General features: G+C 30.5%; 2 protein-coding genes across 7 annotated transcripts; one reads left to right on the top strand and one right to left on the bottom strand.

Annotated features, from left to right (window-relative positions):
• Positions 1-160: 160 nt before the first annotated feature.
• On the top strand, positions 161-23,922 carry LOC130902592 (E3 ubiquitin-protein ligase lubel). Of its 6 annotated transcripts, none has more exons than XM_057814824.1 (23): positions 166-290; positions 738-821; positions 7,015-7,177; positions 7,322-7,464; positions 7,567-7,710; positions 8,062-8,182; positions 8,504-8,646; positions 8,706-8,888; positions 8,947-9,715; positions 9,888-10,063; positions 11,136-11,300; positions 11,366-11,551; positions 11,669-11,797; positions 12,328-12,591; positions 12,642-12,849; positions 12,902-15,762; positions 17,043-17,240; positions 17,295-17,579; positions 17,888-17,977; positions 21,628-21,975; positions 22,030-22,187; positions 22,717-22,885; positions 23,810-23,922. In XM_057814824.1, the coding sequence occupies exons 1-23, from the start codon at positions 285-287 to the stop codon at positions 23,837-23,839; spliced, it is 7,023 nt and encodes a 2,340-aa protein (XP_057670807.1). In that variant the 5' UTR covers positions 166-284; the 3' UTR covers positions 23,840-23,922. The 6 variants fall into 6 exon arrangements, 5 of the variants coding, with proteins under 5 accessions (XP_057670805.1, XP_057670807.1, XP_057670806.1 ...); XM_057814823.1 differs by lacking the exon at positions 22,717-22,885 and adding an exon at positions 22,296-22,464; XM_057814822.1 differs by lacking the exons at positions 22,717-22,885; positions 23,810-23,922 and adding an exon at positions 22,296-22,680 and having other exon boundaries at positions 161-290.
• Positions 1,012-6,816, bottom strand: LOC130902608 (myoneurin-like). The gene is made up of 4 exons (XM_057814843.1): positions 6,537-6,816; positions 5,487-6,219; positions 4,437-4,822; positions 1,012-4,379 (listed from the first exon to the last, which is right to left on the bottom strand). Exons 1-4 carry the CDS (start codon positions 6,669-6,671, stop codon positions 3,933-3,935), a joined length of 1,701 nt encoding a protein of 566 aa, XP_057670826.1. The 5' UTR covers positions 6,672-6,816; the 3' UTR covers positions 1,012-3,932.
• Positions 23,923-24,004: the final 82 nt, after the last annotated feature.

Raw genomic sequence — 24,004 nt, 5'->3', positions numbered from 1 at the left:
TACATCATTTTTTTTTTAATGATGTTGATCTAGATTTTTGTTAACGTTTCCCCGGAAAGTACTACGATCTTAAATTAAAATATTCAAGAATGTTATGTTGTATTTATATTCTCGTATACTTTTGGCAAGCTATCAAACTCTGCTCGGCTTACCTAATATTAGAACGACGACCAGTCACCAGTTGAACGGCATCGGTTCGTTTTTCGATTGATATTCTCGCAAGTGCATCCGAGTTGCTATTTTTTTTTTTTTTTTTATCCGTTTCGTAGAAAATTCGCACCACAATGAACGTAAGCAATTTTTTTATATTAGTATTAAAAATATTTGTACTGATTTCCAATAACACGTCAAGTAATGCAACATTATATAATTATTTTTGTTTTAATGAAAGCGATTTTTATTAATTCATCTATACAGGAAAATGTTTTTCGTTTTCCAGTTATTAATATAAATATTTCCGATAATTTTAATGTGAAATGTATTTTTCTAACCTAAAATTATTATTTTATTTTAAATAAAATGAATTAATAGTGTTTTCTCATGAAAATAATTGTTGGTGGAATGAATTAGTGTACCTAAATGTGCCATTTAATTAGGTGTTGCCGATACTACAAATATTTCTCTCGGTATTGCGATTTTTTTCCTATGGATGATTCTATATAATGAGAAAATTTGTTTACGTTAAATCTATTTTTAAATTTTGGGAAATTAACCTCTTGAATTTTTCTTGTACATAGAATAAGGGTGAAAAATGGAGGCCGATGCACATATCTAACCCATCTACACGCCTCCGGATGGCAAGAAACATGCCCCAATGGATGGTAAGTTTATATCTTACGAAAAGGGATTTGACTTCCACATTATTTATTCCACAAACGTCCTTCAACTTACCTTTTTATGAATCTAAGGACGAAACACTTCCTTAACTTGGAAATTATTTAAAAACAAATCGATTTCTAACCTCAAAATGCTGCCGAACCATGAATAAGGGTGTAAAAATGAAAAACTCGATGATAAAAATGTTTTATTTCTTATTTATTAGTGCAAACTTTAATATTTGGGCTTGTCAGTCATGAAGCACTCAACTGTTTCCGTTAAGTAAAAATAAAAGCGAAATTAATGTACAAAATGCGTAGATAAAAAAATATTACGCTTACCGAGGGGGGTTGTAGGTATATATATATATATAAAATCTTAACGTACAATAAAAATTATGATTACATATTTGTTTATATGCTATAATTAAAAAAAAAACTAACTATTTAATCTATTTCGACGATATAAAACACAAAAAACTAAAACTTTGGACGTTGTTCGGCACATTTGTCGAATAAAAAAATAATTAATATTAAAAAATGATTCACCAATAAAATGAGTATATTCACACTTATGATATGTCTTTTAAATGATATAATTTATATTGGTAAACAACGGAAATGTCTGGGGAATTTAGTTTTTAGCTGTTTGTATACTTGACAACCTTCAAAACTAAATATTACATATACAGTTATTTGTAGGTTATGTTATGACTGATGGAAATGCTAAAAAATTGTTCGTATCAAAAAATTATCCTTTTATTCGAAAATAAATATCAATGTGCCACAATTTATTGTCAATTATATGACAGTCTTTTTAAAGAAGAATGTATATATAATATAAAAACGATATATCAATACTGTATTGCAATGAAAGACAGTTTTTAAAACGCATTTCAATTTGTAAACAACAAATATATAAAATTAAAAAAAAAAATGTTGAATTGGACCATACAGTTCATGGACTGCTATTCTCCCTATTAAAACTAATGTCAATCGGTGAGGATTTTCAATTAAAAAATCGATTCCAAATAAGAACCAATCGATTTATTTCGAATCGTCCATAGACGTGCAAGATCAAATTGACGTTAGTCATTTTAGATGTTTTGGGAACAAAGTAGCAGTACATGTAGTTCTATGGTAAAACGAGATTATATCGAAGTGTAGAGATGGGATTCAATATACAATATAGTTATTTTTAATACCTACTATTTGTTGATGATAAAAAAACTGTATTTACAATTTTACGTGAAATTCAAAAATAAATACTATCAATTTTGACATATACCTTAATTGATATTTCTATTTATTGAAAATAAAACACTTTAGTAATATCCTAAAATGTTTCTGTATTGAATTTTATTGCAAATTTTTTTTCATAATTTTTTATAAAAAAATTACAATTTATAGGGTATGTACCTATTATTTTTTTTCTCGAATTAACAATATATACAAATAAGTCGAGGCGCACGTTTTCATCCTGTTTCCTACAAAATCCCTTATTTTCTCGAAACAAATAATCGATTCACATATGGAAATTGATAAAGGGATGGAAACAATAAAAGAATGAGAGAACTTCTAGAAATAGGAGAAAAAAACGAAGTCCCATATTCAATAAAATTTGGTATTAAACAGTAACCTAATGTTTAGAGGTTAAAAAGGCTCTAATTAAATTATATTGATTGATGCTCTTCAAATTGTATGGAAAAAATGAAAATTTGAATAATAGTGTATCAAAATAATGATTATATAAAAATAAACAGAAAATATTATGTTTTAACGAAACTTTTCTCAAGAAAACTCAAAAAAGAAGACACAAGATGCTTTAAAACAAACATTTTTTCAACGGTATAAGAATAAGAAGTAAGAATTTTAAATTATGCCGAAAATTAGACCAAAAGTATACATATAGAAGCAGAAAATTGAGTTTTGTTAAGAATACTTGAATATAAATATAAAAAAAATTGAAATATGCATAAAGTTCTTCCAAATTCTACGATAAAAAAACACGAATTTATCTTATCTCAGAATTATGGATAAATGAAGACTGAAAAATTAATTGTGCCTGATTTTCTTTAGAAATTTGCCAAAATAGAGGAGAACATACAAAAAAAAAACTAAATAAACAAATTGATTTATACAAGAAGTCCTTCAAAATTTATACAAATAGAAAATGAATAAATTTGATAAAAAACTCTCTGAAAATGATGTCGTGCTAAAAAGTACATTACTAGAGGTTGCTATTAGCTTTTAAACATAACCTGAGACCTTAAAATCGACAAATACTATATATTTAATTAAAGCCTTAAATATATCGTTAAAATTTCCATTCGCCATGTAAATACATAAATTTAGTTTCAATTTTAAAAATAATATTACAAATCTCGATAATTCACTTTAGTATTATATTCCTTTGCCTATTAACATCACAATTTATTTAAAATCAGTAAACACTAAAACCAAGTACAAAACGTTTTCATTTCGACACAAACAAAAAATAACAGTATTCACATCTTAAACAAATAAATATTTCGCGAGTTGATTTAAATTTATAACTCCAATTTAGATATATCAAAAACCACTAACTTCATTCAACGAAATTATTTCTTAAAAATCCGGCACAAGCACACGTTCAGTCACATTACACCATGTTGAAAGTTTCTTCTTTTTATACGCTAATGACATTGCAAGAGTGAAAGCGTTATTCGCCGCTCATTCCGAATCAGTGTAAAAACTGTCAAAGCCCACTAAACGAACAGCCCAAAACCGATTCCGGATTATCGCGCGAACAAGCCTGTTGATTAACGAACGTTTCTAGCGAATGACATATAATCCGGCGGGGGTTTTTACCGCGAAATTTAAATTATATAAAGGATTAAATAATAATTGTGAATGTAAAAAGGGTAGTACAAAAACAAAAGTATAATGATATATAAGGCACTTTAAAGACGTTTTAGTAGATAAAATTTGATTAAAACTAAATTTAGTATCTACAAAATTCCTGAACAAAACAAAAATATCATTTTTTTCCATATTTTTAACCAGGGATTGTATTCGTCTTTTCCTTCTTTCCACCGAGACTCTTTTTTATTATTTTATATATATATTACAATAAACTCACCCTAAATCACTTTCCTTTTCTTTCTTTATCACATCTGTATCTATATTTAATTTGGAGTCTTCCTCTTCTTCTTCATCGTCTTCCGTATCGTTCTCTTGGTCTAATTCCATTTTACTGGTATTTCTGTCCGTACTAGTTGAGGGATCTTCATATTTTTCCTCATTGCTATCTTCTTCAGTAAAAATATCCGGGGTAACGTCCAAACTTTCGACTTTCTCATCTGCTTCTTCGTCTTTAATCTGCTGTCCGTTCCTTTCGATATCGCCGTACTTACTTTTACCGAACACCTTGTATTTGTAACCGATATCGTCTCTGAGGTGCAACTTTTTGTGGAGTTGCATGTAGGATTGCGTGGAAAATTCTCGATTGCATATATCACATTTGGCGTTCTTCATACCTTTGATGAAATATTTTTTTTTATTTTTTTGGTTATGTTTGCGTACCTGCAAAGTAAGATATTGCATAAAAGCGAGGTTAAATCGGGGGTGGTAATGGATTACCTTGTGCCTTAAAAGTCCGGTGGAGCTGGTGAACGGTCTGCGACATACGTCGCAATTGTATTCCCCGTTCTCCGATGGTTGTATTAGGGCTTCTATGTCTGATAGTTGTAGATCTGTTAAACTGGTGGAATTGGTGGTGAAATCTTGTAGGGTGATCGATTTGTTTATTGATGATTCTGTTTCGATTTTGTGCGTTTTTAAACACAATTCGTATTCCTTTCTAGTTAAAAATTCTAAATAACAGTATTGGCATTTGAAAGGTGATTTGCCCAAGTGGAACTGGTTGAGATGGGCTTTGAAATACTTCTTTGTGGAGAAGGTTTTTTGGCATGATTCGCATTTGAATGTTCCCGAAGATTCGGATGAAGAGAATAAAAAATGTTGACCTGCAAGTAAATCAAAAACTTATTTTCTGTTATATCAGGAAAATTTTTTACCAACTACCAGTAACTGTTCACAAAAAAGTAGAATGTTTTTACAGAATGTTTCAAAATTATATAACTAGGAAAAAAAAATTAAGATTACTGGAAGTTGTTTCGACACTATACACGAAAAAATACAAAAAATTTTTTTTTGTCAAAAGATTTTTCAAAATTGTTCAAACAGGAGGAAAAAAATTTGAGTTTTGCCTAAAGTTGTTTCAAATTTCTGTCAAAATACGCTACAAATTGGATTCTGTCACAAGGTTTTTGAAAATTATAACATAATATCTCGAAAATATACAAAGAGGAAGACAAAAATTGGGTTTCGCTCAAAGTTACTTAAAATTTTTACAAAAAATTAGATTGCACTGGGAATCTAGTAGAAAATTCAAGTTTATCATAATCTAGAAGACATTATTTTGAAAATTTAAACGATTTTACAAGGAAAATTCCCAAAAATATTCCTAAATTCCATTAATTACGTCATCAATGTTTATTAAAACAGAAACATATAAATAAATAACAGACAAAAATTGATCAAATCAACAAAATACTTGATGTATGATTCATTCACAACCTCAAATTAAACACACACCTGAACTATTAATTATATATAGATTAAATTCACCTGACGAAATAAAATCCTCGGTATTTTTAGGTAAAATAGGAACGAAATGTTTTTCTTCTTGTTTACCATTTTGCACTTTCACCCCATTCGTTAGTTTTCCGTCCTTGAGATCAATTTTCGCTTTTGTTATAACTTCATCGTAATCATTTACTTCTTCTTCTTCTTCATTTTGAACAGATTCGTCTTCTTCTAATTCAAAAACAGTCGGATCTATTTCCACACTCAATTCCTCACTTTTACTCTCAGTCAGAATTTGATTTACCGTCAGGTTGGGGGGTTTTTCTGGTTCAGGGGGTGTTTTCGTCACTTGTGACACGGGGATGAACTTGGAAAAGGTATTATTGAGATTTAAAAATACATTTTGGTTGGTATCTTTTGTTTTAATGCCATTGGAGGCTTCGAGGTTCGGTGTTACAACTGAATTCAACGAACTCGCTGGTATTAGATTCAAAAAGACATTTTGAAATGTATTTGTCGTTTGGTTTTGTCCACCCACTAAAATTTTTACATATTTTTGATTGGGGAGAAGCATGTAAGCACCTCCTGTTGTTGGAATTACCCCTTCAGCTTTCACGGTGTTTTGTGAATCGTTTTTCTTTTGAGATTCTTTCACCAGTTCTATGTAGTTTTTTAATACCCCTGCAGATTGTACACATTGTTTCTTGAAGCTGTATGCTATGTTTAATTTTTTTATACAGGGATGACATAATAACGGCTTAAAAATTGTCCATTCCTAAAAACAAAAAACATTAAAAAATTCCACACAAATCACATTAATAACATAAAATTGTTATTACATCGATTATATCTTATAAAAAAAAGATATTTTCACACATTAATACCCATATATGTCAATGCGAAATACATTTTTACTATAAAAAAGACATTCTAAAAAACTATATTTTTAATCAATTTATAATACATACTACATAAAAGAATAACGAAATTTGTTATAAAAATTAGATCAATATATGTTCATTATCTCGTTATGTTTATTTTGAGGCATGCATATTTTAGTAAGAACTACAAAATTAAGATAAAAATACCAACCACTTCTGATACACAATGTTGAAGTTTATTCATTAAAGTTTCGCTTGGTTCATTTTCGATATGCGCCAAATCTATGAGGTTTTTATCATATTTTAAGCAAACTCGACAAAAATTTGGTAAAGTAAACATCGTCATGAAAAAAAAACATGTATAATTAGTGTTTGTTCGTTAATATAAACTGTCAAAAATTAGTCAATTTATTCGCCATATTAAAAACACCTCATCACAATACAAAAAATCAAAACAAAAACAGCCAAACCAACTTTAAAATATCAAATCCACTAAATCGATCTTTTTAAAATTTAAATTTTCACAGAACCATAGAAATATAACAAGTGACTTATACTGAGAAACGTCTATAAAAAAGCTATAATTCAGCTAGAACTTTTGAAAAATATATTCAATTTGTAAACTTCACGATTTTTTACGTTGAAAAATAAATTTGTAATTAAAATTGAATAATAACAACGTTCCACAGAGTAAATCAGGAAACAGTTTCCCAGCACCGCCTGTGCCGAAAGAGGAACACAGACAAACGCAATTAAATCATAGACAAACAATTGATGAACCAGATTATGAAGTTATCGAATTTGGACAATATTCCAATGATGTACCCCCGTTACCAGAAAAAAATATCAATAGTAAGTATGAAACATAATAAATATATTTAGTAAAGTGAATTAAATGAACAATAAAACCACAAGTTTTGATTAATTTGTATCAAAATTTGTGTGAATAAACATTACAAAACGTTTTTATACTACAAATTAAAAATCTTATTGCAGATAGAAAAAAAGATGGTTTACACTGTCAATTATGTGGATCTTCTGCTTCTAGTGTACATTGCGATCAATGTAAACAAATTTTTTGCCTCTCCTGCGATGATATGTATCATAGGCACCCAAAACGACAGACTCATACTAGACGGGTAACTTATACATAAATTACCTTAATTTTGTATTATTTAATTATTATTATCAACGTTTTCTAGTTCTATCACAATATTAATTAAAAATTATGATGTTTTCAGCGACTGGAAGAGACTATTCGACCGCCTTTACCACCTAAAGGAGAAGCTATCTTAGCTCCCGTACCACCTCCCAGACGACATAGACGAGCGGGATCACTTGGACCCTCTCCCTGCCCCAGCCCGTTACCAATTAGGCACTCACAGGTACCAATTTTTTTATAATATATAAACATTGTTTACTTAAAGCACCCAAAAATAAAATGTAAACAAATCAATTAGAACATTAATATGAATGTCATAAACATAACCTAGAAATGCGAATTTTTGACATATATAGCTTTAAATATACAATGTGATTCAGTTTTATTTCCATCTAAATTCAAAGCCTTTTAACTTTCTAAAATAATACTAGTGTACTAAATTTATAAATGAAAAAAAAATAATTAAAAATATTTTTAATTTTGTTTATATTCATTCTACTTCTAGATACACAATTACTAGTATTGGGAATTTTTTTTTAAATCTTGAAGCGATAATTAAATTTTTTTGTTTCAGGTGAATAGATCATCGACGATGCCGAGGCGAGAGAGTCACGGGGGGTTTTGTCTTACAGATAAAACGTCGAGTTTTAAAAGAGACAGTTTCGGAAGTAGACCATTACCACCACCCCCAAATTGTAAGTACTAATCTTTTTTTTACTTTTTTTTCCTCATAATAATGTCATATACTCAATTCATTAATAAATGAAAATTGTTTGTATTAAATATATACAGGTCGTTTATATTGATTACAAATTTTACTTTATTAACGAGAAACAAGTTGTCAGTTGTCAAAATGTCAATTTCTAATATTATTAACGTCAAATACAGGGTGATACATCAATAAATGGAAATTATTTTCATGAAATATATGCAGAATGTAAATACAGGGTGATACATTGATGAATAAAAATAATTTTTATAAAATATATACAGAGTGTATCGGATAAAAATTTCAGCTTATCAACGTGACATGTCGTCAGTGGATTTAAATAGCAGAGGACTCGTTCCCAGTCCGAGTCCGTCGTTGCAGCAGCGTTATAAGCAACACCAATTAGCAATGAAAGGAACTTTATCTAATACTTCATCAGATTTTGAGCGGGTAAATGAAAAATCGACGTATAAAGTTGCTTATTTTCACTTAAATATTCAATTTATTAGAATTCCAGTAAAGATACGGGATTCCCGGGATCGGAAAGCGGACAATGGAATGTTAGATCGAGAGCGGGTAGTGTATCCGGATCGGATATCGGTAGAAACGTTTCGAGGAGGTTCGATACGTTTCATCCCGATAGAGAACATCCCGTGGCGCATCACCAGCACGGATTCGTGCCCGTACAACAGGTAAGTTGGTGTTTAATATAACCCCGTCGATTATTTCTTCACGTTTTCGCTATTTCAGGCCCAATCGCTGGCTAACTTGAACTATCCGCCATCTTGTTGTCCGACGCCGTGGATGAACCAATTCGGATACGATCATCAACTTCACGGCAGCAACCTCAGTTTAAATATGGCTCCCAGGGGGTATATGATGAATCCCGTTTGGATGAATCCCTGGAATAACAACGTCCCGATGTACCCGTCGCCGTTTTCGATGTCGATTAGCAACATGCATCCGAGTGGGGTTCAAGGTTTCCAACATTCGAGACCCCCTTCTCCGACGCAAAGCGTCAAATCGAGAAAATCGAACCAGAGTCGAAGAAGTCGGAAAAAATACGTCGAAGATACCGAAGACGAGGACGAAGACGATCGAAGATCCACTTTCAGCGATAGAAGATCGTCGCGCGGTCGATTTTCCGCGAAAAGGGAAATTCCCGAGCGACCGATAAATAAAAGAAGTATACATACGCCATCTAGCGATACCGACGACGAATTATCGGACGGTAGTAACCGATTAAAAAGTGTCGGTAAAGAAGGAAACCGCACCGAACAAATCGAGGCTCGATGGGAATGCGAGCATTGCACGTTCGTTAACGAACCGAACACTAAAGTGTGTCAGGTGTGTTGCAAGACGTCTTCGACTATTAAAACGATAAATAAAATCGAAGAAGAAAAGGGGAAACAACAAATTAATATGTCCAGCGACGATTTCAGTCGGGATTATAGCGAAACCGAATCGGTTTTGAATAAATTGGGCAAAATGCGGACGTCGGATACGGAAACGAAGAAAGGTAGGGGTATTAGGAAAATTTCTTTTTGGCCGGGAACCAAGTTTAGTGCTTTCCAGAAAAACAAGTGAACGCGCCCCGTTTCAATCGAATATTTTTTTGTTTTTTTGTGTGTGTGTGTGTGTGTGTCTCGAGTGTATTCAAGTTTTTGTTAATAATTATCCTGTTGTTACAGGAGAAGAAGATTCTTGCTCGGTTATCAGTGACGTGGATAAAATAAATAACGAATCGAAAGAGACTGTTAGTTTGAGTGAAGTGAAAACTGATTGTGCCGGTGAAAATAAATCTCGTCAAAATGTCACTTCTATTTCTACTGGAACGTCGCCGCCTCCCCAAAACATATCTACGCAGGTAAGATTTTTTCCATTAACCACATTTTTATTTTAAACTTATACTTTTCTTTATAGTAATCCCTGTATAAATAAAAACTATTAACTATTAGGATTCGATATAATATACAATTCCCATACGTTAAAATAAAATTCATTTCGCCTATAAATAATAAGTATTTAATTTTTCACTTCCCTAAACTAATCAATATATAAAATTAAATTTTAGTTACGTTACATTTAATCTACATTAAACCGCCCATCTCTAATTCCAATTGTAATCTAAAAGTTATTCTGAATATGTTTTGTCAAAATTCTATGTTCCTAGAGCGCTCCAGAGCTAATTCCGAACCTGTCCAATCACGGAACTAACCTATAATTTATGTTTTTATAATTAACAGAAAAACGTTAGGTAGGCCACAGACTTAAGATCGTTCCTGATGTGTTCGAATTAATTACCCCGAATAAAACTGTAAAATATGTTTATTTCAAGATGATAGCGTAGAGATGGGAATTTTGTTAGTTTGAAAATAACAGTTTTTTGAACAAGATTTTTTCCCTAAAAGTGATCTATTTAACCATAAAACTGTATTTTTTTTCTTTTAAAAATCGTTAAAATATGCCATTCCTTACATAATTTGTCAATCTAAATGTTTAAAAAGACAACAGTAATTAAGTAAAGTACTTCAACTTATATTAAGTGTGTCGGTAAAGGTGAAACTGTTTTTTCATAAATCAAATAAACTTACATATTCTGTTTTTGTATATTTGTTTCTACAGGTTCGTCAAAAAGTATCACTTTTCCTTACAATAAAATAGCATATCAGTTTGTCGAGAAAATTCAACTGCAATTAAAAAAATTATTATTTGGAACCGTTGGGAGTATAAGTTAGGATTCCCATCTCTATTTCAGTTCATTGTTCTTTGTATTACAGGAAACTGTAAAACATATTTCGAAGCCATGATGTAGAGGTGGGAATATCTACTTGTACTTTCGATAATTTTAAAAGTAACAGTTTGCCAAATCAGTTTTTTTTTGTTTTACAATGGTTGCATAGTGTAGTATAGAATTTTCAAAATATTTTCCACTTTAGACTTACGAAGATGTACCTTTAGAACAAAACCGCTATCCTCCAAGAGGTAGAAGTCGTAACCGTAATAATTATTTGAAACGTTCTCAATCTTTACATTCGCCTAATTCAGAATGGTCATCGTTGCACAGATCGACAAGTAGAATGTCTTATACATCAGACTCCCAGGTAAACTATTTCATTTTATATATCAATTTTTTTTTGGTATATAAAATAGATGTTGCACTTTTTAGAGTTTACCGGGGAGCAGAGAAACGAGCCCTATACCGTACGTCGACGAATCTCTGTTGAATAAAAGAAATAATTCAACAAAACACCGACCGTCTCAGCCAGATATTAGACAATCGCGTAGTATATTGGACCTAAGGAAACCGGAGTTGTACAGGAGACCCAGCCAGATCGATCTCGCATACCACAGGGTGTTTATTTATTTATTTATTTTGTCCTAACGCTAATTTTCAATAACAGGCTTTGAGTTTAGAATATTATTTGGCAAATATTATTTATTTTGTTGGTATATTATCATGTTTTTCCAGACGGAAAATTCGAATCAAAGTCACCTTAGGCCAGAAGCTTTTCAGCATCATTTTGAACGAAACGTCGCCGAAACTAATGGATACGATCATTTCCAAACGTCAGGCATGGAAATCGTAAAATTATTAAGGGTGAGTTAAAATTATATATATTTTATCCCAAAATTGACAATTATTATGAAATTTTTTTATAATTTTAAAATAACTCAAGCCGGTTCTGTGTAAATATACTTTGATTCATGCAAAACATGTGATCTAAGAAAAAATCGATTGATCGAATAACTATCGATTGATATAATTTAACGACAGCAATTGTGAGGTTATGTCGTGTAAACAATATGAAGATATTGAATTTTGTTTCAAATAATTCGTTAATACCCAACAAATTTTTGTTCATTAACTTGTTATCAAGTTAATACAATAATATCATGATAATAGAAGACTTGTATTACCAAAAATCATCGTTGTAGGCGAAAATTTCATTAAAATAATAATGTTAAGAGAATTACTGTATGTATTAAGGTATATAAATAGTATTTTCATTAAAAAACAATACGTAATATTACATTTATTGTAGTTTAAATTAAAAACAAAATGGTTGTTATTGATATATTGTTTAAATTTGTTAATATAAATAACTTTTTACATATTTATCCTGTTAGGAAGCCGAACAGTACAAATATACTGCCGACGAAGTACAAGCAGCACTTTTACACTGTAAAGATAATAACCCGATTGAATGGTTGAAGGAAAATTGGGAAAATACAATTTCCAGTGTTCAAACATTAGCTACACAATTGGGTCGCGAAGGACCAATTAATATAGTCGGTACGGTGTCTAAAACCGAAGCCAGAGACGCATTAAGGAAACATAAAGGTAATTTATGGCCGGCAGTGGAAGAATGCGTAGAAATGCGTCAAAAAAAGGTACCAACACATTTTTTTTAAATTCAATTTTATATCGAATATTGTTTTAGTATGCGGAATTGGCTTCAAGAGGGGACTATAATCGCGAAGATATAATAACAGCTCTAACGGCCAATCACGGTGACTTGGAACAAGCCTACAACGAATTAAGTAAAATGCAGTTGAAACCGTTTTTAATGAGAATATGGGGACCGCCGGTCGGTAATGAAAATGAGGCAGGTAACGAGGGGGTCGATTTAAGGACGCTTGAAAAAAGGGGTAAGTTACTTTTTAAATAATAAACTTTAATACTTTTAATTATAATTTTTAGATGTATTAACAGAGGAATCGTTATTAAAAACGGAATCGAAAGCAGTAAGTACCCCCTCTTCTATAATTAGCACCAATTCCAGTGAAAATTTGAATCAACTTTATTCCGGAAATAATAAAATTGAAGAAGATAGTATGAAAGATAACAAAGAAGCTTTAGATAATTTAGAAATTGAAATTTTAAAAAACTTGGAAGATATTAAAATTTTGAGCGAAAACCTAACCCAAGACGATGATATTAAAGAAACTAATACAAATATAGTTGAAAATAGAATAAATAACATCGAATTAACTGAAGGATTTAATCGAAATGAAGAAATACTTGATGAAAATGATGAAATACTAGAAGAAACTTCAAATAAGGATACAAAAAGTTCAGAAATTGAAAGTCATCCACTTGGAATGGATAATAAAGAAAATCAGAAACCTACAACGGGGAAAATATATATAGAAAAAAGTAGTACCGTAATCCATATTGCGGATTATCCTGTAGAACCTAAAAATTCAGATGACGAAAGTGATTTACAATTTTTAGATGCTCTAGAAACGCCTAATCAAGAACCTGATAAGAAAAACGAAAGAAAAAAAAGCGTTTCTACTATAAATTTATATTTCGGTGATAGAAATAAAGAAAACGCAGAAACCAATGAAGGAAATGGTGTAATGGAAAGCAAAGCTTCGATTTTATTGAAACCTGTTACTAAAAATGATAAAAATAAACAGAAAACGTTGAAGAACGATGAAAGTAGTAGTGAAATAACTAAAGAAGAGGTTAGTGGTAAGATACTTAACGAAGATGGTAAAAAAATAGGTTGCTTTACCACAAATGATGAAAATGAAGCAAATATTGGACAGAATGAAAGTGGATCTTACCAAATCAAAATTGCACCAGTTGTTTCACATGATAAAAGTGAAGAAGCAACTCTGGTAAATGTAAATCGAACCGATAATGAAAAAATAGAAAATAGTGAACGATTTGGTACTGGAAATGAAGAAAAAGATGATAAAATTGAATCAAAAGATGAAGAAAAACAAATAATTGGCAAAGAAAATGTTAATGAAGAAATGATAGTTCAATTTTTGAAAGAAAATAAACAGAAAACTGAAAGAAACGAAATGATATCAAATTCATATACTACTAAAGCTCAAACTGTCTTTAATCAAACCGTTAATGAAGAAATACAAGATGGTGAACGATTTGGTACTGGAATAGTAGAAAAAAATGATAAAATTGAACCAAAAGTTGATTATAATGACGTGGGATCTTCAAATGATGTAATAGAAGATATGGGTGGTACAAAAGATGAAGAAAAACACAATATTAATGGAAAAAATTATAATGAAGAATTGAAAATTCCATTTAGCAATAAAAATGAACAGAAAACTGGAGTAACTGTCTTTAAACAAATTGTTAATGAAAAAATAGAAAATAGAGAACGAATTAGTAAAGGAATTGAAGAGAAAGATGATAACTGTGAACTAAAAGTTGGTTATAATGATGAAGGATCTTCAAATTATGTAATTGAAGATGTTAATGATACAAAATATGAAGAAAAACGAAAAATTAATGAAAATAATGATAATTTAAATCTGGAAAATCCAATTGTCGAAGAAAATATGCAAATAATCGAGGATAAAAAAGGAATTGTGACAAATTTAGTTGAAAATAACTCAGATACAATTGAATCTCGAATAGTTTTGATACAAACAGTTAATGAAATAACAACAGATGGAAAATATGTTAACGGTACTGAATTTGAAGAAAAAATTGATATGGGAGAATTGAAAGATGAAAAAACACAAATGCTTGATGAAAAAAATAATAATTTTAAAAAGAAAGCTCCAATAATGAAACAAAATGAGAATAAGAATGAAAAAAACGTCGTAGTAAAATCAAACGAACAAACTATCAATAACTCAACTAGAAATACAACTTTTAAGATAAATAGGAGAAGATCAGTTAAAAAACGAAATAGATATGACAAAAAAAATATGAATAATAAAATAAAAACGTTCAAAAGTGAGGAAAATAACCTACCAAAAGAAAATAACAATGCTAATAATAACCAAATCGGAATTTTCACAAAACAACACGATACAATAGAAAAATCACTTTCTTCGAATGATAATTTAAAAAAACATCAACAAAAACTATCTACACAATCAAATAATGAACATTTTCAAAATATAAATAACGAAATTCTCGTGGAATCAACAAACAACAACGTAGGTAGAAATATTGAGGTTATATATAGCGAAAGCAGTGGCGTATCAAGTCTGAAGTTGGAGAGCGAGAACCATCGAACTATAAAAAAGCCATCGAGAATACCGTTGTTGAAGCAACGGTGCATATCTATAACGAACGCGCTTTTATCGCCGATGACGGGCGCTAGCAAAATACCAATCAAAACGAAATTTTCGTTTAAAAGAGAAACGAAAACACCGCAAAAAGAAGTAGAAACGTGTAGTTCTCCAGATATAAGTCCGGATCGAGTAAAAGAAATTAATAGACAAAAATTGATTTCTTCTAATAAAAATTCCTTCGATTCGACCACTAGTTCTAAACAACTTTCTTATACTAAATCTTTGGATAACGATAGCGAATCTTCCGTGTCGGACAGTAACATAGAAGATTTATTAGAAGATGAAAATAGTTATGAGGAATTTGAAGACGATTCCGATGACGTACATAGGATTAATTCCGATATGGAAACGTTGAATTCGAATTTGAACAGGGATAATACCGTCATTGATATGAGTAAAAATAAAAATTACAGTATCGAAGAAACTTGCGAATCGGAAGATGATGATAGTGATAATAATGAAATGGAAGATAATAGACAATCGATGACGGATATGGAGGTAAATTTGTAAGCTTATGATTAAAAAAAAATCATTTAATATCGTTTTTATTCCCTCAGACGTCATTCTAGCTTTGGACATTTAATACTACTAACTGTCAAGCCATTACATCTTAAGGTACGCACACACTATAGGAGTAACGTTCGATTGAATCATGTAGATAACATTTTTTAGAATTAACACTTTTTTTTCTATTTAACAATAATATTCTTCGATATTTATGTGGAAAAATGAGAATAATACACGAAATAAATATTAAACTTTGTTTTTTATTTTATTAATATTAAAATACGTTTTTGTCAAACAGAACGATCTTTATTTATGGCAATATCTTCCGTGTAAACTGACATTTCTTGTCAGCTGTCACGCTATTCCATCTTAAGGTACGCACACACTTTAAATCACGTAGATAGCAGTTTTTTTTCTCATTAATTATCACTCTTCCTATTTAACAATTAAATTCGATATTTAGATATTAGAATAAAAATAAACATTAAATTTAGTTGTATTTTATTAGTTTAAAAATACTGTTTTTATAAAACAGAACGCTCTTTATTTATGACATCTTCCGTGTAATTGATGATACATTCCTTGTTAACTGCCAATCTGTTATATATTCCATTTTTTTTCTTATTAATTACCACTTTTTTTCTTTTTATCAATAATATTTTTCGATATTTAGACGAAAAAATAAGAATAATACACACAGAATAAGTTAATTAATTTATTTTTTCATCAAACGAAACGCTTTTTATTTATGACAATGTGTTTCGTGTAAACTGAAGTTGTGTTCGTTTTCAGTTGTCGAGCTATTCCATCTTAAGGTACGCACACACTGTAAATCACGTAGATAACAGTTTTTTTATTAATCATTACTCTTTTTCTCTTCAACAATAAACTTTTTCGATGCTTAAACGAAAAAATAAAAATTATATATAGGTTAAATGTTTAATTTGAGTATTTTATCATTACGAAAGTACCCTTTTTTTATCAAACCGTACGTTCTTTATTGACGACAATTTGTTCTGTGTAAGTTGACATTATGTCATCTGTCAATTTAAATATTGAGTTAACCAAAATTCATTTGTCATAAAAAGCCGCCTCTATTTAAAAAATGTTTATATTTTTGATAAAAATAAACGTTTGCGGAGATGTTTTTATGAGAATTAGTCATTTAAAGATCTGAAATCCTATAAGAAGATTTTATTTTAGGAATATGCAGAGTGAGTCTAAGTAAAGATTTTTTTGAGAATTACAATTTGTTACGTATTTAATTTTAGCGACAGAGCAGACAACTTTTGGCAGAAGGACAAGTTGAAACTTACGAACAAGCCGAATTAGCTTCAAGCTTACTACAATTGAAATTTTCTAAGGAACAAGCACTCGAAGCAGTTAAAAATTGCCATTCCATAGATGCCGCTATTTCGTTTTTACAACAAGACTGTGAATTGTGTGCAGGCAAATATCCCATGAAACAAGTAATAAAACACAATACTAATTCATCGATAATACTTAATATTTATTTATTTTAGATGATATCGATGCTGAAATGTATCCACAGATGCTGTCAGGAATGCGCTAAAAATTACTTTACCATCCAAATAACCGATAGAAGTATCATGGATTGTAATTGTCCGTTTTGTAAACAACCCGATCTGACTAGCGCCGATCTAAACGACGAAGATATCACAGAATATTTCGGAAATTTGGATATACTTTTGAAAGGAATTTTAGACGAACCCGTACACGAATTATTCCAAAGGAAATTGAGGGATAGAACATTGATGCAGGATCCACATTTCAAATGGTGTATACAGGTTAGTGGATTTAACATTTTTTTTTCGTTTTTATACCATAAAAATTGCATGAAACAATTTTTGTTGCTAGTTGTTTTATTGATTATATAAATATTACTTAACGATCAACTATACTGTTTATTATATTGAAAATTGTTTTAGTTTTTTGTATTTCCTATTAGAAAACATAGATTTATTTTGTATTTTGAACCTTAAATCTGATTTTATTAATAATTTCGATCTAATTATGAACAAATCAAAACGGTATGCGATGAAATATTAACGAGTCACTGTTTATAGTATTTTAGTGGGTTTTTATGTTATTTTAGTGTTCATCGGGGTTCATTGCTCATCCTCGACAGAAACGTTTGATTTGTCCGGATTGCAAATCTGTTACTTGTGCAAATTGTAGAAGACCGGTATGTACTTTTGATAAAAATAATATACTAACGATTTTTATTGTTTTTTTTTTGGTGATATAAAACCATCTACAATGTTTTATTACTTCAACGGGGGGGTAACGGTGATTTTTAAATCTATTATCTCTCCAATAAGAGCTGCTATTTTCGAATTAACTCATAATTTACCTTCTAATTCTACAAAATCTTGTATCTAGATTGGTTTCTAGGGAATATATACCATTTTTTTTGCAATAGGAAACTTTTCTGTAATCATACGATGCAGTTTTTCCTTCTCTTCCTTGAAGTATCTGTAACTCCAATTTTTGTTACACCTATCTTCAAAAGGTCCTTCCGCAAGCGACAATATCTTCTAAAAAAAAAAAGGATGTAGCATATTTTTTTGACAGATATCAAGATATTTTTAAGATATTCCAAAATTGAAGCTCAGAATATTTTCATTAGATCATTTAATTTTTATAAAAATCCTTATCATCTACAAAATGTCCTACAAAAGGATATTGAAGGCTTGTTTCAAAACAAAATGTCCTACAAAAGGATAATGAAGGCTTGTTTCAAAACTAAATGACCTACAAAAGGATAATGAAGGCTTGTTTAAAAAAAAAATGACCTACAAAAGGATAATGAAGGCTTGTTTCAAAACTTAAATGACCTACAAAAGGATAATGAAACCTTTTTTGAAAACTAAATTTCTTAAAAAAGGATAATGAAGGCTTGTTTCAAAAAAAAATGTCCTACAAAACGATAATGAAGTCTTTTCAAAACTAAATGTCCTACAAAAGGATAATGAAGCCTTTTTTGAAAACTAAATTTCTTAAAAAAGGATAATGAAGGCTTGTTTCAAAACTAAATGTCCTACAAAACGATAACGAAGTCTTTTCAAAACTAAATGACCTACAAAAGGATAATGAAGGCTTGTTTCAAAAAAAAATGACCTACAAAAGGATAATGAAGGCTTGTTTCAAAACTTAAATGACCTACAAAAGGATAATGAAGGCTTGTTTCAAAAAAAAAATGACCTACAAAAGGATAATGAAGCCTTTTTTGAAAACTAAATTTCTTAAAAAAGGATAATGAAGGCTTGTTTCAAAACTAAATGTCCTACAAAAAGATAATGAAGTCTTTTTCCAAAACTAAATGTCCTACAAAAGGATAATGAAGCCTTTTTTGAAAACTAAATTTCTTAAAAAAGGATAATGAAGGCTTGTTTCAAAACTAAATGTCCTACAAAACGATAATGAAGTCTTTTCAAAACTAAATGACCTACAAAAGGATAATGAAGGCTTGTTTCAAAAAAAAATGACCTACAAAAGGATAATGAAGGCTTGTTTCAAAACTTAAATGACCTACAAAAGGATAATGAAGGCTTGTTTCAAAAAAAAATGACCTACAAAAGGATAATGAAGGCTTGTTTCAAAACTTAAATGACCTACAAAAGGATAATGAAGCCTTTTTTGAAAACTAAATTTCTTAAAAAAGGATAATGAAGGCTTGTTTCAAAACTAAATGTCTTACAAAAAGATAATGAAGTCTTTTTCCAAAACTAAATGACCTACAAAATGATTATGAAGGCTTGTTTCAAAACTAAATGTCCTACAAAACGATAATGAAGTCTTTTCAAAACTAAATGTCCTACAAAAGGATAATGAAGCCTTTTTTGAAAACTAAATTTCTTAAAAAAGGATAATGAAGGCTTGTTTCAAAACTAAATGTCTTACAAAAAGATAATGAAGTCTTTTTCCAAAACTAAATGACCTACAAAATGATTATGAAGGCTTGTTTCAAAACTAAATGTCCTACAAAACGATAATGAAGTCTTTTCAAAACTAAATGTCCTACAAAAGGATAATGAAGCCTTTTTTGAAAACTAAATTTCTTAAAAAAGGATAATGAAGGCTTGTTTCAAAACTAAATGTCTTACAAAAAGATAATGAAGTCTTTTTCCAAAACTAAATGACCTACAAAATGATTATGAAGGCTTGTTTCAAAACTAAATGTCCTACAAAACGATAATGAAGTCTTTTCAAAACTAAATGTCCTACAAAAAGATAATGAAGTCTTTTTCCAAAACTAAATGACCTACAAAATGATTATGAAGGCTTGTTTCAAAACTAAATGTCCTACAAAACGATAATGAAGTCTTTTCAAAACTAAATGTCCTACAAAAGGATAATGAAGCCTTTTTTGAAAACTAAATTTCTTAAAAAAGGATAATGAAGGCTTGTTTCAAAACTAAATGTCTTACAAAAAGATAATGAAGTCTTTTTCCAAAACTAAATGACCTACAAAATGATTATGAAGGCTTGTTTCAAAACTAAATGTCCTACAAAACGATAATGAAGTCTTTTCAAAACTAAATGTCCTACAAAAGGATAATGAAGCCTTTTTTGAAAACTAAATTTCTTAAAAAAGGATAATGAAGGCTTGTTTCAAAACTAAATGTCTTACAAAAAGATAATGAAGTCTTTTTCCAAAACTAAATGACCTACAAAATGATTATGAAGGCTTGTTTCAAAACTAAATGTCCTACAAAACGATAATGAAGTCTTTTCAAAACTAAATGTCCTACAAAAAGATAATGAAGTCTTTTTCCAAAACTAAATGACCTACAAAATGATTATGAAGGCTTGTTTCAAAACTAAATGTCCTACAAAACGATAATGAAGTCTTTTCAAAACTAAATGTCCTACAAAAGGATAATGAAGCCTTTTTTGAAAACTAAATTTCTTAAAAAAGGATAATGAAGGCTTGTTTCAAAACTAAATGTCCTACAAAACGATAACGAAGTCTTTTCAAAACTAAATGACCTACAAAAGGATAATGAAGGCTTGTTTCAAAAAAAAATGACCTACAAAAGGATAATGAAGGCTTGTTTCAAAACTTAAATGACCTACAAAAGGATAATGAAGGCTTGTTTCAAAAAAAAATGACCTACAAAAGGATAATGAAGCCTTTTTTGAAAACTAAATTTCTTAAAAAAGGATAATGAAGGCTTGTTTCAAAACTAAATGTCCTACAAAAAGATAATGAAGTCTTTTTCCAAAACTATGTGTCCTACAAAAAGATAATGAAGTCTTTTTCCAAAACTAAATGTCCTACAAAAGGATAATGAAGGCTTGTTTAAAAAAAAATGACCTACAAAAGGATAATGAAGGCTTGTTTCAAAACTAAATGTCCTACAAAAGGATAATGAAGGCTTGTTTAAAAAAAAATGACCTACAAAAGGATAATGAAGGCTTGTTTCAAAACTAAATGTCCTACAAAAGGATAATGAAGGCTTGTTTCAAAACTAAATGTCCTACAAAAGGATAATGAAGCCTTTTTTGAAAACTAAATGTCCTACAAAAGGATAATATGTTTTGAAAGAAGCCTTCAATATCGTTTTGTAGGTCATTTAGTTTTGAAAAAGCTTTTAATATCTTTTTGTAGAACTTTTAATTTTGAATCAATAATGTTATAGCTAAGAATGACACATTTATGACAGTTACTCCATTTTCACAAACCAGCGGCGAGTAATTTTGCTTAAAATGCACTAGCACGTGATTCTAACCTCAAATAATGTCGCATATTTGAGTTTTTCTTTTTTTTTTTTTTTTTCTATCAACGATAATAATTTAATCGGCTACTTTAATGGTGTTATTTTGATCTAGTGGGAGAAACAACACGAAGGAATCACCTGCGAAAAATTCGCCGAATGGAAAGACGCCAACGATCCCGAAAATCAAGCATCCGGCGTGGCGAAACACCTCGCCGAAAACGGCATAGATTGCCCCAAATGCAAATTCAGATATTCCCTATCGAAAGGCGGTTGCATGCATTTCACTTGCACCCAATGCAAACACGAATTCTGTTACGGTTGCGGCAAACCGTTCATGATGGGCGCCAAATGTACGGTCGGCCAATATTGCGCCAAATTGGGTCTGCACGCCCACCATCCGAGGAACTGTCTGTTCTATTTGAGAGACAAAGAACCTCAACAATTGGAAAAATTGCTTAAGGTAAGGGCGGAACGTTCGATTCCTACTACGTATTTGAATTTTTAATCGTTTCAGGACAATAAAATACCCTTTAAAATATACAATAACCTCGAGGACGGCTCCTCCGCGTCGGTAGCTAAATGTTTGGTGCCGTTACAAAAAGAAACCCCCGCAGGTTTAATAGATTCGATATGTAATAACGAAGTACATTCCGGGGAATCGGGATTGTGTAGGTGAGTGTGTATAAAATTTTAGGTTAGGTTAGGTTAGATTTTTTCATCGGGTATTCGATGGGTTTGTTCGAATGGTAAAAGAAGACCACGGCGTGTAAATGATTTCAGGGATCACTATGTAGAGTATTTGTGTACTTTGACGTTGAAAAATAAGTTGGAAACGTTGGATGTATTGTCGACCGATGATTTGGAAACGGTCGTCAGAAGGGCCGGTAAAAAGTTGCCTCCGAATGCGTTCGGAACACCCCGAAACGTGTATCGGTTACGTTTGAAACAGGTATTCGAAACGCCGTTTTGTTTTTACCAAAAAATTACCGTAAACTAATCACACTAATATCGACGGGGCCGTTGGGTCGGTTGTTGACCGTTGGTTGCTTATCGGACGGCTCGGTTACCCCGCTTGATGGGGTTTTTGTAGTTTTAGGATAAAAAAAAAAACGGCGTTTCCGGAACGATATCACTTATCTGATCGTTTGGTTTTTTTTTTTTCTATTCTATTCTATTCTATTCTATCCGTGTACACACTCAGGCTGCATTACATCGAATATTTAGTTGGACTCATTGGTAGACATCGACTGGATCCGATACCTATTTTGGATTTGATCGAAGTAAGTCAGGAATTGCGTAGAAGGGGAAGGGAATTACCGGAAAGATCTGCCTGGTGCGACGATCAGGAATACAAAAATATTTGTATCAAGGTACGTTGTAACAAAATTTCAAACTGCGAATTATTACAATTTTGAATCACCCCGTATTTTTTTTTATATATATACACTTTTCGGAACATAATTTCCATTTTAAGACTCACTGTATATTTTGCTTAGTCTGCCAATGTGTCCAACGATTATTTTTTTTTTATTTTTTTTTCGTATTATTAACAGCTTTTACTAAAAACTCAAACCGAATCATTTAATTTAAAAATACCAATTTTTTATAACCACAAAAATTAAAAACACTCACTAAATACTTAAATACGTCCCTGTCCTCCTAACAGTAGTTGATGAAATGTCACACCATAGCGCTATAATCCATTCGTTCATTATTAAATATTCAATATTCTTAAGTAAGTACGTCCCTGTCCTATCATAAATGGCACAGTACAATTATAATCCATTAATTAATTGTTGGACATTTATTCACGAATACGTCCCTGTTCGATTGACATTGGATAAAGCCAAGACAGTAATAGCCCGTTAATTGATTGTTAAATATTTAATATTTGATCCAAAAAATTTTTTTATAATAATAAAATTTAATATTATACGTGAATACGTCTCTGTCCTACTAGTAGCTGTTGAAATTACATAAAATAGAACAGGATACCAATGGCCCGTTAATATTTCATTTTTATTCAGTATAAACGAAATACGTTCCTGTTCTATTAAAAACCGTTGACGTTTCATCAAATTGCACTGGAATGTAGTAGCCCATCGATTGATTAATTTTTTTAATATTTATTCGATGCATAAATACGTCCCTGTTCTATGAACAGCAGTTCAGTTCAGTACTAACCCAACGATTAATTTAATACGCTTGCGTAATAGTTTGTTTATATAATTTTGATGTGTGATTATAATAATCATTTGAACATCTTAAATTTGAATCAGGAATTTTTATTTCAGATTATAATGGACCAAATTCCTTTAGAATAAAAGAAATAATTATATTTTGAAATATTATTATCATGGATTGTTTGTTTTATACTCGTATAATTTGTATATCAAGTAAAATTTCATTTATCTAGTGTTTTATTTCACCTCCCAAATATACAATAACCCTCATTTTCTACGTTTTTTTAAATATTGTTCGCCTTCGTT

Source organism: Diorhabda carinulata, chromosome X, assembly GCF_026250575.1.
Source record: "Diorhabda carinulata isolate Delta chromosome X, icDioCari1.1, whole genome shotgun sequence".
NCBI classification, from domain to species: domain Eukaryota; kingdom Metazoa; phylum Arthropoda; class Insecta; order Coleoptera; family Chrysomelidae; genus Diorhabda; species Diorhabda carinulata.
This window is presented reverse-complemented; position numbering and strand designations above follow the sequence as displayed.